Raw genomic sequence first — 19,117 nt, 5'->3', positions numbered from 1 at the left:
GCAGCTAAACAAGTTACTGTGGAGGTTAGTACAACCTACTGTATGGTTTCATTACTGTACAGCAGCTAATCTAGTTACTGTGGTGACTAGTACAACAGACTCTATGGTTTCAGCACTGTACAGCAGCTAAACAAGTTACTGTGGAGGTTAGTACAACAGTCTCTATGGTTTCAGCACTGTACAGCAGCTAAACAAGTTACTGTGGAGATTAGTACAGCAGACTCTATGGTTTCATTACTGTACAGCAGCTAAACTAGTTACTGTGGAGGTTAGTACAACATTCTCTATGGTTTCAGCACTGTACAGCAGCTAAACAAGTTACTGTGGTGACTCGTACAACAGTCTCTATGGTTTCAGCACTGTACAGCAGCTAAACAAGTTACTGTGGAGGTTAGTACAACCTACTGTATGGTTTCATTACTGTACAGCAGCTAATCTAGTTACTGTGGAGGTTAGAACAACAGACTCTATGGTTTCAGCACTGTACAGCAGCTAAACAAGTTACTGTGGTGACTAGTACAACAGACTCTATGGTTTCAGCACTGTACAGCAGCTAAACAAGTTACTGTGGTGACTAGTACAACAGACTCTATGGTTTCAGCACTGTACAGCAGCTAAACTAGGTACAGTGGTGATTAGTACAACAGACCCTTTGGTTTGAGCCAGGGGCGTAGATTTTTTTTACACCCGATGGGGGGGTTGATTTTTGCAACCACTTATGTGGACTGTTCAATTTACAAATTGGTAATATCTGATTACATGAGCCTGAAAGCTGTAAACATGCAGTCATAGAGTAATCTTGTTGCCACGATACTTCAAGGTTTCCATGTAGGTTTGTATGAGTGAGGTGTTGTGAACAGTTTTCAAAATGTTAATAGAATAAAGACAAATGTGTCATAAATTAACTGCCACATGAAGTTATTCCTGCACACTGCACAGTATAAAAGATGGCCATTACACTTGACAAGGTTACTAATAACTTTCATTGCATAAATTACGGTTTCAAATATTAATAAAACTAGTAATTACCCTTGATAAGTTTATATATACTGAAAAACTGTTCATGTTGTTTGATAAAAATAATTAAAATGTTTTTGCGAACTCTTGAAAATTACACATCAGTACAATGTAGCACATACTTTTCATTGAAGTAAGATTCATTTAGTCCTCTAGTCTACATGTTCCCAAACGTAATCCTCCTTTGTGATGATCTGTTTATGAATTCTTTCATAAGCTCTTCTATATTTATCTTGTCGACCTCATCTTTGTGAGTGTGACAAACTGCCACATGGTTGAGGCGGCACTGAGACATAGTTGACCTTAACCACGTCTTCAACCGTCTTAATGAGAAAAGCTGCGTTCACATTCGCAGCTGGATACTGGACATACAAGCAAAATTTTCATGAGAAGAAACACTTCACTAAACATCTGCTGGTTGTTTTATGCATTTTACAGTAAGCATCCTTCGCATCTTTCAGAGATACTGCTGTTGTTGTTCCTTTGAACATGGGCAACTGAAACTCGAGCCGTTGTGCAGAGACTTCTGGATAGAAGTTTATAACCGAGTTGTCAATCTTGCCAGATGTGATCATGTTCTCAAGTGCTAGGTATTGCCTAAGTCATTGTTGTATGCATTGAATCTAGTGGTCCGATGTTCTATGATTTTATCCACAAACTCAAAATATTGGCTTCTGTAGTAATCTCTAGCTGTTGCAGAATGGTGTGCTGAGCCATTACCTGTGATCCTTCTGGGGAGTCTGCGAATGCGTGGTAATTCAATAGGCACCAGATCTAGAGAAGTTACCTTTTTCTCAGCTTCATCAAATATCTTGTAATTTTCCTCTGTTCGCAATTCCCGCAATTGCTCAACTGTCATTGCAGATGCTTCAATCATGTCAGATACTGTCGCTGATTGTGCTTGGAATGCATGGTTTAGTTCCTCTAATGCAGCTAATGGATACTGAGCCATCAACAATCCTAAAACTGTCTTTCCTTTGTCAAATCTGTCCAGCAAACCTCGTGCTTTCACTGCTACATCTGATTTTTCATTTGCTAATTCAGACAAAGAATCAACAATGTCACTGTAGGGATCATTAGCACGTGTAATTGCAGATAGGCGGCACAACCAGCGTGTTGGACACAGTGGGCGGATGTATTTAACTGGACCATCGTGGCTGTCTGACGATACAATACTTTCAAAGATTGTCTTGTATTTGCCTGACCTCTGAAGCAAGACACCAAGTTCATGTACCCACTGGATAGAATCTCGAACACATTCACAACCTTCAACTGCATGTTACATTATTAAATTAGCCTTGTGTGCTCCGCAGTGAAAAAACAAAGCTGACGGTTGCTTCTCTTTTACTTTTGCCTGGCATCCACTGTAAGCACCACTTATGTTAGCGGCTTCATCATACGTTTGTGCTCTTAATCGTGACTGTGGTAAATTAAGTCAAGTCAGTACATCAAGTATGGTCGATGATATTGTTTCACCAGATGTATTGGAAACATTGTACAAACCAAGAAATGTCTCATGGACGTCAAGGTTCTCATCTACGTATCGTACACATATTGCTTCCTGTTCGGCACCTGTAACATCTTGAGTGCCATCAACCATTAATGCAAAAATTTACTTGCTGCATTTCGTGTGCTATGTTCCTCAGTATTTGATGGCTGAACACATCCATTATTTCATTCCGAGCCTGGGGTGATGTGAATGTGGTTTTCTTTGACAAGTAGGTCGTCACTTCAGGATCTTCCTCTTTCAGAAGCTTCATTAACTGCAGGTAGTTCCTCTCCGTATCAGTGTGTCCACGTAATGCTAAACCTTGACGCAGTAAGAAACGTAAACTTCTGAATAGTTTGGCTAGATTTCTTTTGCAATCTTCCTGCTGCTTCCTTTTTCCATCATATAGCTGGACAATCACTGGAGTTACATCAAATGAACCTTCTGGAGGTATAGCAAATCTGTGCTGAGAGGAGGATTGGTGTTCGTTGAATTTCTGTTTTGCCTTTTTCCAGTTGCAAAAAACCGGTGGATATGAAGGTATACTCCACTGGCCTCTCCAATTTCCCTGTAAAAAGGCCTCTATTTTCTGCCTTGGCACAATGAAAGTATATGACTTTTTGAGTCTGATTGTCGAAGTGCAGCCATGGGAACTCATCAAACCACTTGCCCTGGAAGTTGATATTTTGAGATTTTGCTTTCTGTGTGGTATTAGTTGTGCTTCTGGATGATATGACTTTTCACACTGTATCTGTGGAATGTCAGATTTTTCATTACTGCACAAACTTGTTTCACAACTATCTGGTGGTTCATGATGTGCAATAGTTGCACAAGCATTTTCAGACTCGTCCTCCGATGAACATGGTATTTCCTCTGTATGGCAAGTTTCTATTCCTCTGCTTGAGGTTGTTGGATTATCTACATCTACATTGTCACTTGTAGTACTAGTAACTGGCTTGTAAAACTGTCTAATATCGGAAAGTTTCGGACGCTTGCTTGTCATAATTGGAATCTGTTTCCCAGATGACTCAACAAGCTAAAATACAGTCTTTATTGAAAAACTCTAACGTACAATGAACGAAGATAGAACATAATGGAAGTAGGAAGGAAGGAAGGAAATACTTGATAGGTATTTAGGTTAAATTATCATTTCGTTCTCCAAATGTGAACGAAAAATAACCAGGGGCGGTCAGAAACTATTGTTTTTCTTCACCCCACACAAGGCAAAAATAAATTAGTCAACTGATCACGGAGATGATTAAGTGAATTGGAGTGGCTTGTTAGTTATTTATCAAGAGCAATGGTCACTGATAACCTTGAAGATGACTGATTTGTGTATCTAAGTGAGGAGCATCAGGAAACAGCTGAGAAGCAGGCCGGCGAGCCGGAGAGAAAACGAAGAATGAAGGGAAAAGGTTCAGCACAACATTCACAAGCGTCCGAAGAATTACCTGGTATGATTTCAAAGTGAAGGGAGCAGAGAGATGTAAACACAGTACGCTGACATGGTTAAGACTCATGACACTGATAAACTGGACATTAAACATATAAAATTTATGAACTAATGTAACGGACCTCTTTTCAGGGCTGGGATCTATAGATCCTATGAAACGGAAATTTAGCTGTGGGAGGAAACGGGCTGAACTGTACTCTGTGTTTAAGTCGAACGCGCGAACCTCACAGTGACTACCGAGCCGACTGACCGCCTGGACATCGCTGGGACAATAATGTGTGCTAGTTACAACACAAGTGTTTGCAAGTGTCTCGAAAAATACTTAAACAATCACAAATATATTATATTCCTGTTAAAGCTCATCAAAAGTCAAACACGTTGTGTTATAATGTCTATAAGCACGTCTATTAAATAAAAACACCTAAACAAAACTAGCAATACAATTCGAGTAGAGGCTTCAGACCGTTGAAATCGCTCCTTTTGTGTTCTAATTATACAAGAAAATATAATATTTTTACTATCTATGATAAGAAAATATATTGTTCTTTTACCATAAAGCACCAGCTCTTTATTAGAGGGCGGTGATAATTTGAAATTTCATGGATTAATGAGGGCCACAAACACAGGTCTAATGAGCCCTGTTGTAAAATCGAGGCTCAGACTAAAGGGAGCGGAGGGGGGTGATGTAGGGCGCGTCTAGATCCGAGCGGCCCGAGCCTGTCGTTAACTGTACACTAAACATACACTATGATCAGCGACTTCGGCAGCTAAGGAGAGTAAGGCGTTCGACAATAAAACCGGCTTGACATGCATAAGAACAAATGGCGTAGGAAAACCGCACAATATACAAATGGCCTGCCAGATCTAGATCACAGGAGTTTACGCTTGGGAGTAATATTTTCGAATTTCATGCTCTGTTCAATCTGTTGTGATCAAAATTTTACTTAATTTTACACTACGTACAAAACGTAGGTAGATTCTGTGATAGTGCTTGCAAGCACTTGTATGTATACTTAAACCTACTGACTGATACTTACGAACTATCGCTTAGATCGAAAAGCTTAGAAGCACGCCTATATTAAAGATGAACATTTCGGCTACTCAAAAAGCCTACATCTAGGCCTAATTATGTAATTCTATTGGTAAGAACACGAGAATCACAAGAACAAACACACAATTTGTAGGCCTGTTATGCAATAAAACAATTTAACAGACCAAACTGTAGGGGAATGATTGTATGCATCATACCCCCATCTAAAATGAAGGAGGGATTTGTCCCCCATCCCCCCAGAATCTACGTCCCTGGTTTTAGCACTGTATTGCACCTAAACTAGTTACAGTTGTGATTAGTACAACAGATTGTATAGTTTCATTACTGTACAGCAGCTAAACTAGTTACAGATGTGACCAGTACAACAGACTCTCTGGTTTCATTACTGAACAGCAGCTAAACTAGTTACAGATGTGACCAGTACAACAGACTCTCTGGTTTCATTACTGAACAGCAGCTAAACTAGTTACAGTAGTGATTAGTAAAACAGACTCTACGGTTTCATTACTGAACAGCAGCTAAACTAGATACAGTGGTTATTAGTAGAACAGACTCTACGGTTTCATTACTGAACAGCAACTAAACTAGCTACACAGGTGATTAGTACAACAAACTCTATGGTTTCATTACTGAACAGCAGCTAAAGTAGTTACAGTGGTGATTAGTACAACAGACTCTATGGTTTGAGACTGCACCTAAACTAGATACAGTGGTGATTAGTAGAACAGACTCTACGGTTTCATTACTGAACAGCAGCTGAACTAGATACAGTGGTGATTAGTACAACAAACTCTGTGGTTTCATTACAGAACAGCAGCTAAACTAGATACAGTGGTGATTAGTCTCGCTGGGCTTTCTGATTAACAACGGAGAAACAGATAATATAATTGTGATATTTGATAAACACCACGAAACATGAATTTTCAATTAGTATACGAATTTATTCAGAGTGCTGGTAGTTATCACTCAATGGTAAGTTCATGTATGTTTCACTTATTCAACGCAGATGAACGGCCTATTCTGTACATTCTATATATATATTATATATATATATGTTACAGATTTCAGTTCATTCTCACCAGGTGTAAAATTGAAAAGAGAACCTGTGACGTAGAGGTCTAATGCTCTCTCTGTTCGGCTGTACCCTTTGTTGTGCATTGTAGTATCGCCTATTCAATGCTTATCAGCACAAACTGGCTAAGCAAACCAAAGATATCCAGTTACCCCGTTACAACGGTAATGTGTATGTAATATTTATATGAGTTTTATACTCTTTAGGCACAAATCGTAGCATTATATTTTTAGAATATACAGCTTTTACAGTAAGTGAGATTAGTTTTTAGTGGTGGTATGAAGTTTCGTTCATTAGTTTTTAGTGGTGGTATGAAGTTTCGTTCATTAGTTTTTAGTGATGGTATGAAGTTTCGTTCATTAGTTTTTAGTGGTGGTATGAAGTTTCGTTCATTAGTTTTTAGTGATGGTATGAAGTTTCGTTCATTAGTTTTTAGTGATGGTATGAAGTTTCGTTCATTAGTTTTTAGTGGTGGTATGAAGTTTCGTTCATTAGTTTTTAGTGGTGGTATGAAGTTCGTTCACTAGTTTTTAGTGGTGGTATGAAGTTTCGTTCATTAGTTTTTAGTGATGGTATGAAGTTTCGTTCATTAGTTTTTAGTGATGGTATGAAGTTTCGTTCATTAGTTTTTAGTGATGGTATGAAGTTTCGTTCATTAGTTTTTAGTGGTGGTATGAAGTTTCGTTCATTAGTTTTTAGTGGTGGTATGAAGTTTCGTTCATTAGTTTTTAGTGGTGGTATGAAGTTTCGTTCATTAGATTTTAGTGGTGGTATGAAGTTTCGTTCATTAGTTTTTAGTGATGGTACGAAGTTTCGTTCATTAGTTTTTAGTGGTGGTATGAAGTTTCGTTCATTAGTTTTTAGTGATGGTATGAAGTTTCGTTCATTAGTTTTTAGTGATGGTATGAAGTTTCGTTCATTAGTTTTAGTGGTGGTATGAAGTTTCGTTCATTAGTTTTTTTAGTGGTGGTATGAAGTTCGTTCACTAGTTTTTAGTGGTGGTATGAAGTTTCGTTCATTAGTTTTTAGTGATGGTATGAAGTTTCGTTCATTAGTTTTTAGTGATGGTATGAAGTTTCGTTCATTAGTTTTTAGTGATGGTATGAAGTTTCGTTCATTAGTTTTTAGTGGTGGTATGAAGTTTCGTTCATTAGTTTTTAGTGGTGGTATGAAGTTTCGTTCATTAGTTTTTAGTGGTGGTATGAAGTTTCGTTCATTAGATTTTAGTGGTGGTATGAAGTTTCGTTCATTAGTTTTTAGTGTTGGTATGAAGTTCGTTCATTAGTTTTTAGTGGTGGTATGAAGTTTCGTTCATTAGTTTTTAGTGGTGGTATGAAGTTTCGTTCATTGATATTATCAAGTACACAGTTATTCATTTTATGAATGTAATTATTTTTTCTTTACTGTATTTGAGAATGATCGCACGCTAAGAATCAACGGTTCGATCCCCCTCGGTGGACTCATCAGATGGCCCAATGTGGCTTTGCTATAAGAAAAACACACACTAAGATATTATACATACATACACAATGTGAACAATTCATTAGAAATAATACATTGTGAAAGAATTATACAACATAAAGAATCCTGACAGTATATAATATAATCAATACAAATAATTTTATAATCATAAAATTGCATAGCAGGGGAAAGCATTTAAACTCAAATGTTTTCCTATTGGCTAAACAAAATCAATAACCATACGACTGAAGGGTTCTTCAAAAGCTGGGAGAGGTTTCAAAGAAGCAACGGGAATTTTCTGGTTAGGTTTACCGACCAGTTGATAGGTATGATAAACTTTATAAAAATTGAATAATCTTGCCCAAAATAAATGTCTCACCATTTTATCAAACGTCTTGTTGACAATCAACTTTCAATCTTTCAGAACAATATGCTTTGGGAGCAACGATTTGATAAACTACAGCCCAGTCCTCTTGAACTGGTTCATTTGGTGGTCTTATAAACAATAGTGACTCTTGTATCTGGTCTGTAACTGATTGTTTTATTCACGGTTCACGATGAGCAAAATAATTCTGAGTTGATATTGTTACTCTTCGATTAGTAACTAGCTCTCTCTTCTTGGCTGGTCTTACGCAGTTTACAAGCTGACTTTTTTTCCGACCCTAATTTAGCAGTGTTAAACTGTACGGAAGGACGCTAATCACCACTACCCAACACCAAATCTTGGGCTACTCTTTTACCAACGCATAAAACGGGATTGACCATCACATTATAACGCCTACACTGCTGAAAGAGCAAGCATGTTTGGCGTGACGGGGATTCGAACCCACGACCCTGAGATTACGAGTCGAACGCCCTAACCACCTGCCCGTGCCAGACCGCCAACGAATATATCTAATATCCTGGTAGAAATACTAAGGTACGAAATTATTTCATTAGGTTAAACATTTCGTAATGTTCGAACTCTATAAAAGTTCCTGATCAAATATCAATAGTTTCCCGATTAATAAGCATATATCAGAGTTATCAATTTCGGAGGTTTATAATATACAAAGAAAGAGTGTAATATGGATTTATAAACTTTTAGGGTAAGATTCTCGAAAGCCCAGTTGGCAACAATAATCAAGATACTTGTGTTTCGTAAAATACAGGGTGGCCCGTAAGTCCCTACCTATCCATATATCTTATGTATCCAGTGTATCTGTGTGCTGTCTCTCATTCTCGCTGCATAATATTATGCGACGTACTTGTCACAATACGCTTTTCTCTGAAAAAAAAAAATTTATACTACATGCGTAATTGAATATAACCTTGAAGTGATAAAGGGAAGGTAGATGGCCTATAGCGCACACCACCATCTCATGGTGGTCAGTCTTATAATATACTCATGACACCAACGCAAGGAGCACTTTGCAGGAGTCATACGCGGACCACGTGTTATTTTATAAAGTGAGAATAATTTTATGGCACGTGCAGGAGTCACAAAATAAAATAATATTAGGAAATAAAGTTTTCATTAATATCTTGAAAACTCATAAATTCATTACACCATACAGTTGTAGTGGCTGGTAGATCTGTTCGTTTATGTACTGTCGGTTTTTGTTGATTTACAAATGTTTCCACAAAAAATTTGGGTTTATGGCGTTAAGTAACTGATAGCAATTTGAATACCACATTACTATGTGCATGTGATCTTTCCCTTTGTTAAACAAGTTGAGACTGTTGTGTCCAACCATATAGGTTCAATGCTCAAAGCGTTAAAATCTACTAATGCAGTTTTGTCACGACAATCTCGAACATTTGTTTGTTCCACTTATTTATGTTTCTTTGTAAACAGTTCGAGAAAGTGTTAATATATCATAACAACTTATTCCCTCTTTATTGTGTTACAGCCATAACTCAAATATTCGGGTTAGATTGGAGTAATTTGTGCCATATTTATTAATTTAGTTACAAAAATTGTTCCCTCTGGGGTTTTTTTATTATTTAGTTTTTCAACGATTGTTCGTTTTTTTCTCATGAAAGCATGGTTTCTTAGATCTACAGCGGAGGAAAGATAACGTGATACGAAATGTCCAAAATATCGATTTTTATCGCCTATTACTTTTTCCGTTTACATTTATGCGTAGTCTGGAGCGTCTACTATAACAATATCCCTTTACTTACACACTTTCGGGTGTGTTACACAAAAGTGTTATTTTGATAGTTTTTGAATACACATATACACGATTAATCTCTCCATACTTACCCTCTATCATCTTTTTAACCCTAACTCTGAAAATAAAGCAGCGATATTTTTGTTATTGTTTGTTTGTTTTTCACGTAATTCTGTTTCAAACTGTAAAATTATTTTCTCAGTGTCTTTAAGAACGATAAAAGTTAAAGCGGTCTACACTTCTACTGGTGGAACACATCTAAGTCTTTCTGTCTGCATCGTCAAAAACTAAAAATATTCTATCTTCTTCTCGTCACCTACTGATTTAAATGAAAGTGAAAATACGCATATATATATTAGAAAATAAGAAATAAAATTTTATTTTTTTTGTAACTCACCTGATCGCAACCAAACTATACAATATTCAGATAATGCTTGTCTTTGGTTATTCCAACAATTAATTGAATTATCTACATGGTTTTGATTGTATTTTACTTCACCGTATAGTAACCTAAGTTAATTTAGGTGTACAAATAATTTCATGACATTTTCTCGAATTAATTGTTGAATGTTATGCAGAGAACCAACTGTTTAATTCAAAAAATATCTTTCACATATATATATACACACACAATAATTAAATGAATCGTTACATTCTCATAAACGGAAGCTCACAGCTGTTAAGACGTCTTTTTTGTTTGTTCTAAACACTGAACGTAAACTACCTCACTTTTAGAAATTACAATTTCCAACTAAACCTGTCCCAGCTCTTCAACTTCTATATTTTTGTACCACACATATATTACTCTGAGCATGTGACCTTCACCCAGCATTTAATTAAAATGTTATAGTTTTTCAACTCCAAGCTATATATTGTTTATCTAGAATAAAGATCCTTTTGCCAGTAGAAAAGACAGTATGAAAGATCTTCTGGGGTCTGGATAGTCTCTCTAATGTTTGAGATTTCAAGAGATGGAGAAATGAAACTGATGAATTCTTTATTAAAAAGAAGTTACAGTTCGAGCGAGTTGTTCCATATACTGAAAACTACTGTTAATGGTATAAACTTCGCAGCTTTAGCTATAATTCACTCGTCTTACGTAGAATTACAACAGTTAATGGTTTACCTGAATCCTTTTGATAAATATGTGCAGATCAGTTAACGAACTTAAAATGAACATTTACTTATCGAATTTACTACTTAGTATTAAACCATTAGAAGGGAATTATATCATGAAGCAGAATTATTACTCTGAGCTATGAGGCTTATTCGGAGTGTCTGGGGAGTTTGGTCTAAGTCCAACATAACTAGAAATTATATATTTGAAATATCTCCAACCGTTGATCCCAAAATAGAAGAAGCGTAGCATACCCTCTATACGACAAGAGACGATTTTATTCTGGATGCATAAACATTGATTAGTTTTTATGTATGTTATCGAAAGTCCACAATCTTAAAAACTGTAGGATACATAATTGATTATTCATTTTTCTATTGCTTATAATGAGCAATAACATTTTCGTCTTAAGCCGCCTCGTTTACGATTATAAAATGTTTTGTTATCTTCAAAAAAACATCTTTGGACTTTTATAAGTAGGCACAGGATATAAAAAGCATTTTTTAATATGGTCAGAAAATAGCTCTTTGTTCTCGAACATGGAAACAAACATCCTTGATAGGTTCTTTGCTCGTGGACATTCAAAGTTTTTCACGTTTGTTCATGTTTTCAGACATCGTTTTTTTACACAAGAAAAATAAAGAAATAATATGCATTTGCTCTTGGACATTCATTTTTGTATGTTTGCTTTAGTGTAGAGCTGCACAACGGACTTTCCGCTGTTTTTGATGGAGGAAAGACATTGAAAAACAAACATATTATATTTCCAAATAAATTCTTTGGGTTTTTATATAAAAATTTCAGTAAATGAACTTTTTGTTTTGCGAACATAACATCATATGTTGTTTTTGAGATGATAAAAAAATTAAAAAAATTACCAAGCTTATTGTTTCTAGACACAAATTTCTGCAATATTTCTAATCGTCAACGCAAGAGATACACTCTAAAAAAGTCCTAAAATATTCTGGACTCGTAAAAAATTGACACAAAAATGTTTTAACGATGTATTAAAATGTGGGCAGATGTGTTTCTTCGTTTAAAATAAAAAACAAAAACTTACTGCAGTTCAAGAAAAAAATTGTGTCCATTGTTTGTTATTTTGAGTTTCGCGCTAAGCTACTCGAGGGCTATCTGCGCTAGCCGTCCCTAATTTAGCAATATAAGGCTAGAGGGAAGGCAGCTAGTGATCACCACCCACCGCCAACTCTTGGACTACTCTTTTACCAACAAATAGTGGGATTGACCGTCATATTATTGACCACGGCTGAAAGGGCGAGCATGTTTGGTGCGACCGGGATTTGAACCCGTCACTTTCGGAATACGAGTCGAACGCCTTAACACGCTTGGCCGAGCCTAAATTGTGTTCATGAACACATACAAAAACATGGAAATTGTCAAGGAGGCTTTATTTTAAACTTTGTATACCAAAAGAGATAAGAAATGTATCAATAAATTCACTGTTTAGGAAACGAACCCGTAGTTTCGGACGCAACGCATACATCTTTAGACTATTAATCTCATAATTAACGAAAATATCACAAACAAAATATTGATGTAGCTTTGTAGCATTTTCGGTACTTATGAAAATTATAAGATGAATTAACTATAACTTCTTAGTTAAGCTACAAAAGAAGATTAGGGCTTTTTGATTATTTTAAATGTACGACTTTTAGAGTCACGTGTGTACGTGCATTTATGAGGAGAAAACGAAACAAATAGTGCGTGCCCTTTCACCGCGTATGTTGCGGGATGTAGTCACACGTTACATATCACATAAACTGCATTGAATGTTGCCATGGCAACATTTGTTTAGGTCTCGTATCGTACTCGACTTTGGTTCAAGAATTTCAAATGTTAGATTTTCTGCATATTAAATAAATTAACAAACGTATAAGTTAAGCGCAGTTTTGGAACGGCAAAAAGTAGATAACTTCTCTGGCTCATTCCTTTCAAAAATAATTCCAGCAAATAGTCATTTTAAAACTAAAACTTAAGCCTCGTGTCGATTAGTATAATACACCACACACTCGCAGAGAATCAATGCTTACGCACTGATTCCTTGTTTCTGCCGACGCGTATGGTTCTAACTCTACGGCATAAACGGTAGGTTAGATGACGTATTAGAGAGACAAATCTGATGGCTTTTAACTTTGTCATGATTCAGCTAGTCTACTTAACTAGGTAACAGTATACAGCAAAGATGTGGTTATGAAAAAGACAATTACAGAGATGTTATGTCAAATACGAACGTGTAATTGCAGTGGTTAACTAGCGTAACATACTGCCTAGTGGAAACGAATGGTATCTTATGATTCGTGAGCATCGCATGGATTTGTCACGTGCGCACGACTGGTCTAATTCGAACGAAGTATATGGACGTCCAGATATCCTGCTGCGACACATACAAATTAGAGTTTCGTCACTGGATAGCTAAGTACGCTAATGATTTTGGATGTGTACCGACAGAGTGTTTGGTGACAAGTCAAGACGCGTATCACACTGAGATTTAGCTCGAGTGATGTTATATTGCTGGATGTTAAAGAAATGTGTACTTTGGATATACGTATATCAGTCCATCGGATTTAACAGTATATATCAGGAGTAACAAATATCTAAGAACTACATATAAATTCTAGAACTCTCATAAAAAATAACAATTTATAATAAGAACAAATCTGCATGTATCATGGCTGAACACCGCTATTGTCTAAAACGAACACATCTGCGCAAACCATGGCTAGCCAGTAATACCTCCAATAAGAACAAACCTAACACGGCATGACCAACCGATACTATCCTCCAGCAATAACAAGGTCACGCTGACCCTTACTGTTCTTTAGAAAGAACAGATCTGCACAAATAATGGTTGACCAATATCATTTTGCGACAAGAATTGTTATGCACACGTCGGAATGACCAGTACTGTTTTTGTTTTTTTTCAGTGTTAATACCAGACAGAATCAAACACACACACATACAAGTGGCAGAAAGAGAGATAGTTCTGAGTGACGAGTGTATAACAATTACATAATTAGAAAAGATAACCGATTAATATAACTTTGGAGAATCCATATCAGAAAAGTTTAGCACTTGCACGATTACCAATACGAGCTTAACGCTAGGTGACATTTCTATAGCTTACAGCTGCCCTGAGATATATCTAAGAACTAAATCACATATGCCTTAGATTTCACGGACGATCAGAAGATAAAATTCTAATAGGCAGTCAAAATGGTCTACACACAGTGTATCCTAATTTAGTCTGAAAAGTGGTACAATGTTGTTATATCAACATATATGTATTGATATATTATAGTGAAATATAAAGTAAATAAAGTTACTAAAACTACAAATAATTATTTTTAGTTAAAATAAAGTCATTTAAGAACTTGGCACTACTTTATGCGGATGTACACCTTGAACAGCATATAAAAGCACGACAGTCACAGTAAACTTAGTATAGTGATATGGTTCAATGTCGTGTTAATTTGTGCATCTACCATTTTGGGAACAGGAATGCTAACTTCAAGAGATAGTACCTCATTTCCTTATTTTTTATGTTTATCTTTTTATTATTCTTATATTAACTTGGGAGAGCAGTCACTTTCCCACAACTGTCTGCAGGGTGATATAGATGTGAGACGTTGTGGGCTTGAGCACCCACATCTCGCTCTCCTAATTTCTAGTCTCACTGCGTCTATTTCTTATGTGAGACTAGCTTATTGGAGGTTAAGCCTGATAGACGGTGTATCCCCACCGCAATGCGGGTCATACTTCTTAAGTCACCTCCAAAACCTGGAATACATTTCATAATCCCACGTTGTAGCTTGTACCCTATGATCATTTTTTTTTTTAAATGCAGCGTATTTGGTTTATTTTTGGTGTGCTTTGTTTTAGCTTAAAAATTACGGTTATAATACACATATGTGCAAAATAATGCACGCATATGAAATATGGAAATATTTCTAACGTGCTGCAGCTTTTTTCTTTCATTGTTTAAACACAAGAAAGATATTATGAATAATAAATTAAACTTCCAACTTCGGTTTTCTTAAAGTGAACGATTGCAACATGTGTCGAGAAAATGTGCCGTAAAACCTTTATCTTATTTTAAATTATACTTTAATTGCATTAGTCTTTTCACTCGAGCCCTCAAAACTGCGAATGTGATTGGAATATGCAAAATCAGTTATATTAAGAAATCTACAGATCCATCACGATAATAATTATTATCGAAATCAATGTTTTGGTTTGAATTTCGCCCAAAGCTACACAAGGGCTAACAGCGCTAGCCGTCTCTAATTTAGCAGTGAAAGACTAGAGAGAGGGCAGCTAGCCATCACAACCCCCCGCAACTCTTTGGCTACTCTTTTACCAAAGAATTCTGGGATTGACCATTACATTATAAAGGTGAGCATGTTTGGTGGGATGAGGATTCAAATCCGTGACGAAATCAATGGCCTGATAACCTTTACGTTATTAAAGCAGTAACAATATACAACTTGTACTAGTTTGTTTGTTTGTTTGTTTTTGAATTTCGCACAAAACTACTCGAGGGCTATCTATGCTAGCCGTCCCTAAGTCAGCAGTGTAAGACTAGAGTGAAGACAGCTAATCATCACCACCCACCGCCAACTCTTGGGCTACTTTTTTGCCAACGAATAGTGGGATTGACCGTCACATTATAACGCTCCCACGGCTAAAAGGGCGAGCATGTTTGGTGTGACGGGGATTCGAACTCGCGACCCTTGGATTACAAGTTGAATGCCTTAACCACCTGGCCATGCCGGGCCTCAGGGGTGTTTGATCAGAACATATTATTATTATTTATATTACAACTTTAGTAATAATGAAAAAAAAACTCCTCGTTCAGGTTAGGCTTATTTGACTCTGACAAATGATTTATGTGTTAAATCATTAGGCTGTGAGCTATACAGGTCCATTGAGTTTCAATTATTTTATCTTTAATTTAACTGCAAAGTTTCTTTTTTAAGTGGGATACATCAATCTGTGGAATACGAAAGGTGGTAGATTCTACCTGGGGTTAACATCGGTATTTGTATACCAGTCTTCATGGGCAGGTGGTTATGGTATTCGACTCTCAATCTGAAGGTCGCGAGTTTGAATCCCCGTCACACCAAACATATTCGCCCTTTCAGTCGTGAGGGCATTAATAGTGAATATCAATCCCACTGTTCGTTGGTAAAAAAATAGACCAAGAGTTGGCAGTGGGTGGTGATAACTAGCTGCCTTCACTCTAGTCCTGCACTACTAAATTAGAGACGGCTAGCGCAATTAGTCCTAGTGTAGCTTTGCGCGAAATTCAAAACAAACGAACAAAACTTTACATCTACAAGACCAAAAACCCGATAAGGAGAAGCGAGTCTAATCTAATATATTCAAGCTATAGTCTCAACACTTGCACTTTATTACTGACCTTTAGATCTAATATATTTGAGTTTTGGTCTCAATAATTATATTTTTAAATCAATCTTTATATCTAAGATAGTACAGTCAAACTGGAATCTCCACAACAACCTTTATTTCTATTACCTCTTAATTGGAATGTTTGTTTGTTTTGAATTTCGTTCAAAGCTACTCGAGAGCTATCTGCTCTAGCCGTCCCTAATAAAGCAATGCAAGGCTACAGGAAAGGCAGCTAGTCATCACCACCCACCGCTAACTCTTGGACTACTCTTTTACCAACGAATAATGGGATTGACCTTTACATTATAACACCCCCACGGCTGAAAGAGCGAGCATGTTTAGTGTGACGGGGATTCGAACCCGCGACCCTCAGATTACGAGTCGAACGCTTTAACCCACCTCGCCATGCCAGACCCCAAATTAGAATGTTAAAGAAATTTTAATTTTCCGTCAAATTTCAGTACTGTTGGTTAAAACCAAATTATCATAGCTTGAGTTAAGAGTGTGAGAAAGTGCTAAACCTACTTCTTTCCTTGTTTTTCAACCACGATTTTCTTAAATTTTCTGGTATATTTTTAGACAAGTAAAAAATAACAATAAAAATTTTAATCAAACCATACTTAAAATGACTTCCACTTCGATGTATCTAATAAAGGCTATATTATTTCAATATATTTAATATTGAAGCTCGACGTTAACCATTGTAAGTCAACATTTATTCTATTTTTATTTGCAACTCTTTATAATTACTAAACAATGTCCTTTAAGGTCGCTAATTTTTACATCAGACTTACAAAAATATCTTTGTTGATTATAAACAGTAGGCTAACACATAAAGGAATCAAAGAGTCCAAGTTTGTAATCAGCTTTACAATAAAGTGTTTATCCGGTTTCCTGATGAAAGTTTTGCTCTTCAGACATATCTTATCAAAATAAGACTTTTTTTATTTCTTTATATTCGTACATCTTTCAAGACTGAATACATTTATTCTAACACTCCTGTTTTAACGACTAGTAAACCACAAATCAGAGTTATGTCCACCAACAACTACTTCAAACCTACCTGAGATGCTTGGTCACTGTACTGTAATGCATAGCCAATCTCCGCAATCCCGGTATAACCAGCAATCAATGATAGAAAAAACGAAAAGGGTCTGTTTAGAAAATTCAACACCAGAAGAGGTTGGACACTTTCTATTATTTGGCACGACTCGTTTATCACTTTTTCTGTGTCATTTGGCAATGCCACCCAGCTGGTTAGGAAAGTGAAGTTTCTCTTTGCCAAGCGATTTTCAACTTCACCCATTTTCCGTCGAAGAGCTTGGCCAAGTAAGGATGCAGAATCTGACGGGAAGACAGCCAAAAGAGGAAGAGTCACTGCGGCTACCTGGATGGTCCAGCTGATGTAGATGAAAATGAAGAGCAACATCAACGGTACTCGAAACATGTTTCCTGTGTAAAAGGGCCGCTATGATCGACCTGAGATCAAGACGTGTCTCTGCCCCGAAAAAAGACAGGCAAGCTGCAGGACTAAAAATTGCCATCAGAGTTTGTTACCGCAACATTCTATGCGAGGGCGGGTATTCTTGAAAAAAAAATACGTGACCCACATTCAATCTCGGTGTAAACGTTAGGAGATCATGCTTTAAGTCAAACATTAAAACTAAGACTTCTTTTTTTTCGACTCACTATGTTAACTCGAGCAGTGAGAATCACCGGATTGACTGCGACCAAACGAGCGCACTACACACTGTGTCTACTGCGCAGATGCAGTTGCTTTTATTGTGATCGATTGAACGTTGGATAAGATCAGTTGGACTCGTCTGTCTGTGATTAAAGCTCCAGGAAATTTGGCCTAGATGTGAAATGTAAGAAGTTCACGGAGAGCGAATTATGTGTTTAGTTCCAGAGCAATAGCTCTTTATGGTGGTTTATTGGAGAGAAAAACAAGACAAAATCACTGGTCCATTAACGCCCATAAAACATGGTTTTACTGCCGAATTTTCAGAGACAAAGTGAAAATATGACAGAAATTCGATCTAAGTTTACATTGCAAAATGCTGTATCCTGTGAAACATACTAAAAACTGAAAGTTAGATTATTGTGTTACGAATATATTATTTATATCAATAACATTGTCTTTATATATCGTAAGCAATCACACACACACATGTATAAAACAGTAGTTATGCTAACTTTATGGGCTAAATGAACGAGTGGGAAATACAACAATATTAACTGTGATGACTTTTTTATTTCAAGTGGTTTGGTTTGTTTTGAATTTCGCGCAAAGGTACTTGGGGACTATCTGCACTAGCCGTCCCTAATTTAGTAGTGTATGACTAAAGAGAAGGCAGCTAGTCATCACCACCCACTGCCAACTCTTGGGCTACTCTTTTATCAACGAATAGTGGGATTGACCGTCACATTATAACGTCCTCCTCGGCTGAAGGGCAAGCATGCTTGGTATAAAGGGGATTCGAACCCGCGACCCTCAAATTACGAGTCGAGTGCCTTATCCACCTGGCCTTTTATTTCAAATACATAAGGCTAAATTGTATAGTTTCGTGTATATCTATGTGTGTGGGTGTGTGATAAATAAAACAAGTATCCAAAGATCAGAGTGGAAATGGTGCACTATATCTTAGGAGAAGAGGTGTCTGCATAATTAGGACACACCATCTATGAGATCTAACTTTTTCTGGTAAGACTTGCGTGTCAAATTGAAAGTATGATATAACGATCATGAGCAAATATGGGATTTCAAGTCCATAATGTCCAACATTTAAAAGTAGTATTTGTCATTTGCAACGCGTGTGTGGGAGAATAGCTGATTGCAGGTGAGGAAAGAAAAAGTGAATATAAATAAAACAT

The 19,117-nt window shown here is 36.7% G+C and overlaps 1 protein-coding gene across 1 annotated transcript in view; it reads right to left on the bottom strand.

Moving 5' to 3' along the window:
- The window catches only part of LOC143245138 (glutamate receptor ionotropic, NMDA 3A-like), an 80,478-nt gene extending 62,537 nt beyond the window's left edge, over positions 1–17,941 (bottom strand). Inside the window, exon 1 of the mRNA XM_076491075.1 lies at positions 17,307–17,941. Within this exon, the coding sequence (XP_076347190.1) occupies positions 17,307–17,690 (384 nt within the window). The 5' untranslated portion in view covers positions 17,691–17,941. The remainder of the gene's footprint in view (positions 1–17,306) is intronic.
- Between the last annotated feature and the right edge of the window lie 1,176 nt (positions 17,942–19,117).

The sequence above is a fragment of the Tachypleus tridentatus genome, chromosome 2 (assembly GCF_004210375.1).
Source record: "Tachypleus tridentatus isolate NWPU-2018 chromosome 2, ASM421037v1, whole genome shotgun sequence".
NCBI classification, from domain to species: Eukaryota; Metazoa; Arthropoda; class Merostomata; order Xiphosura; family Limulidae; genus Tachypleus; species Tachypleus tridentatus.
This window is presented reverse-complemented; position numbering and strand designations above follow the sequence as displayed.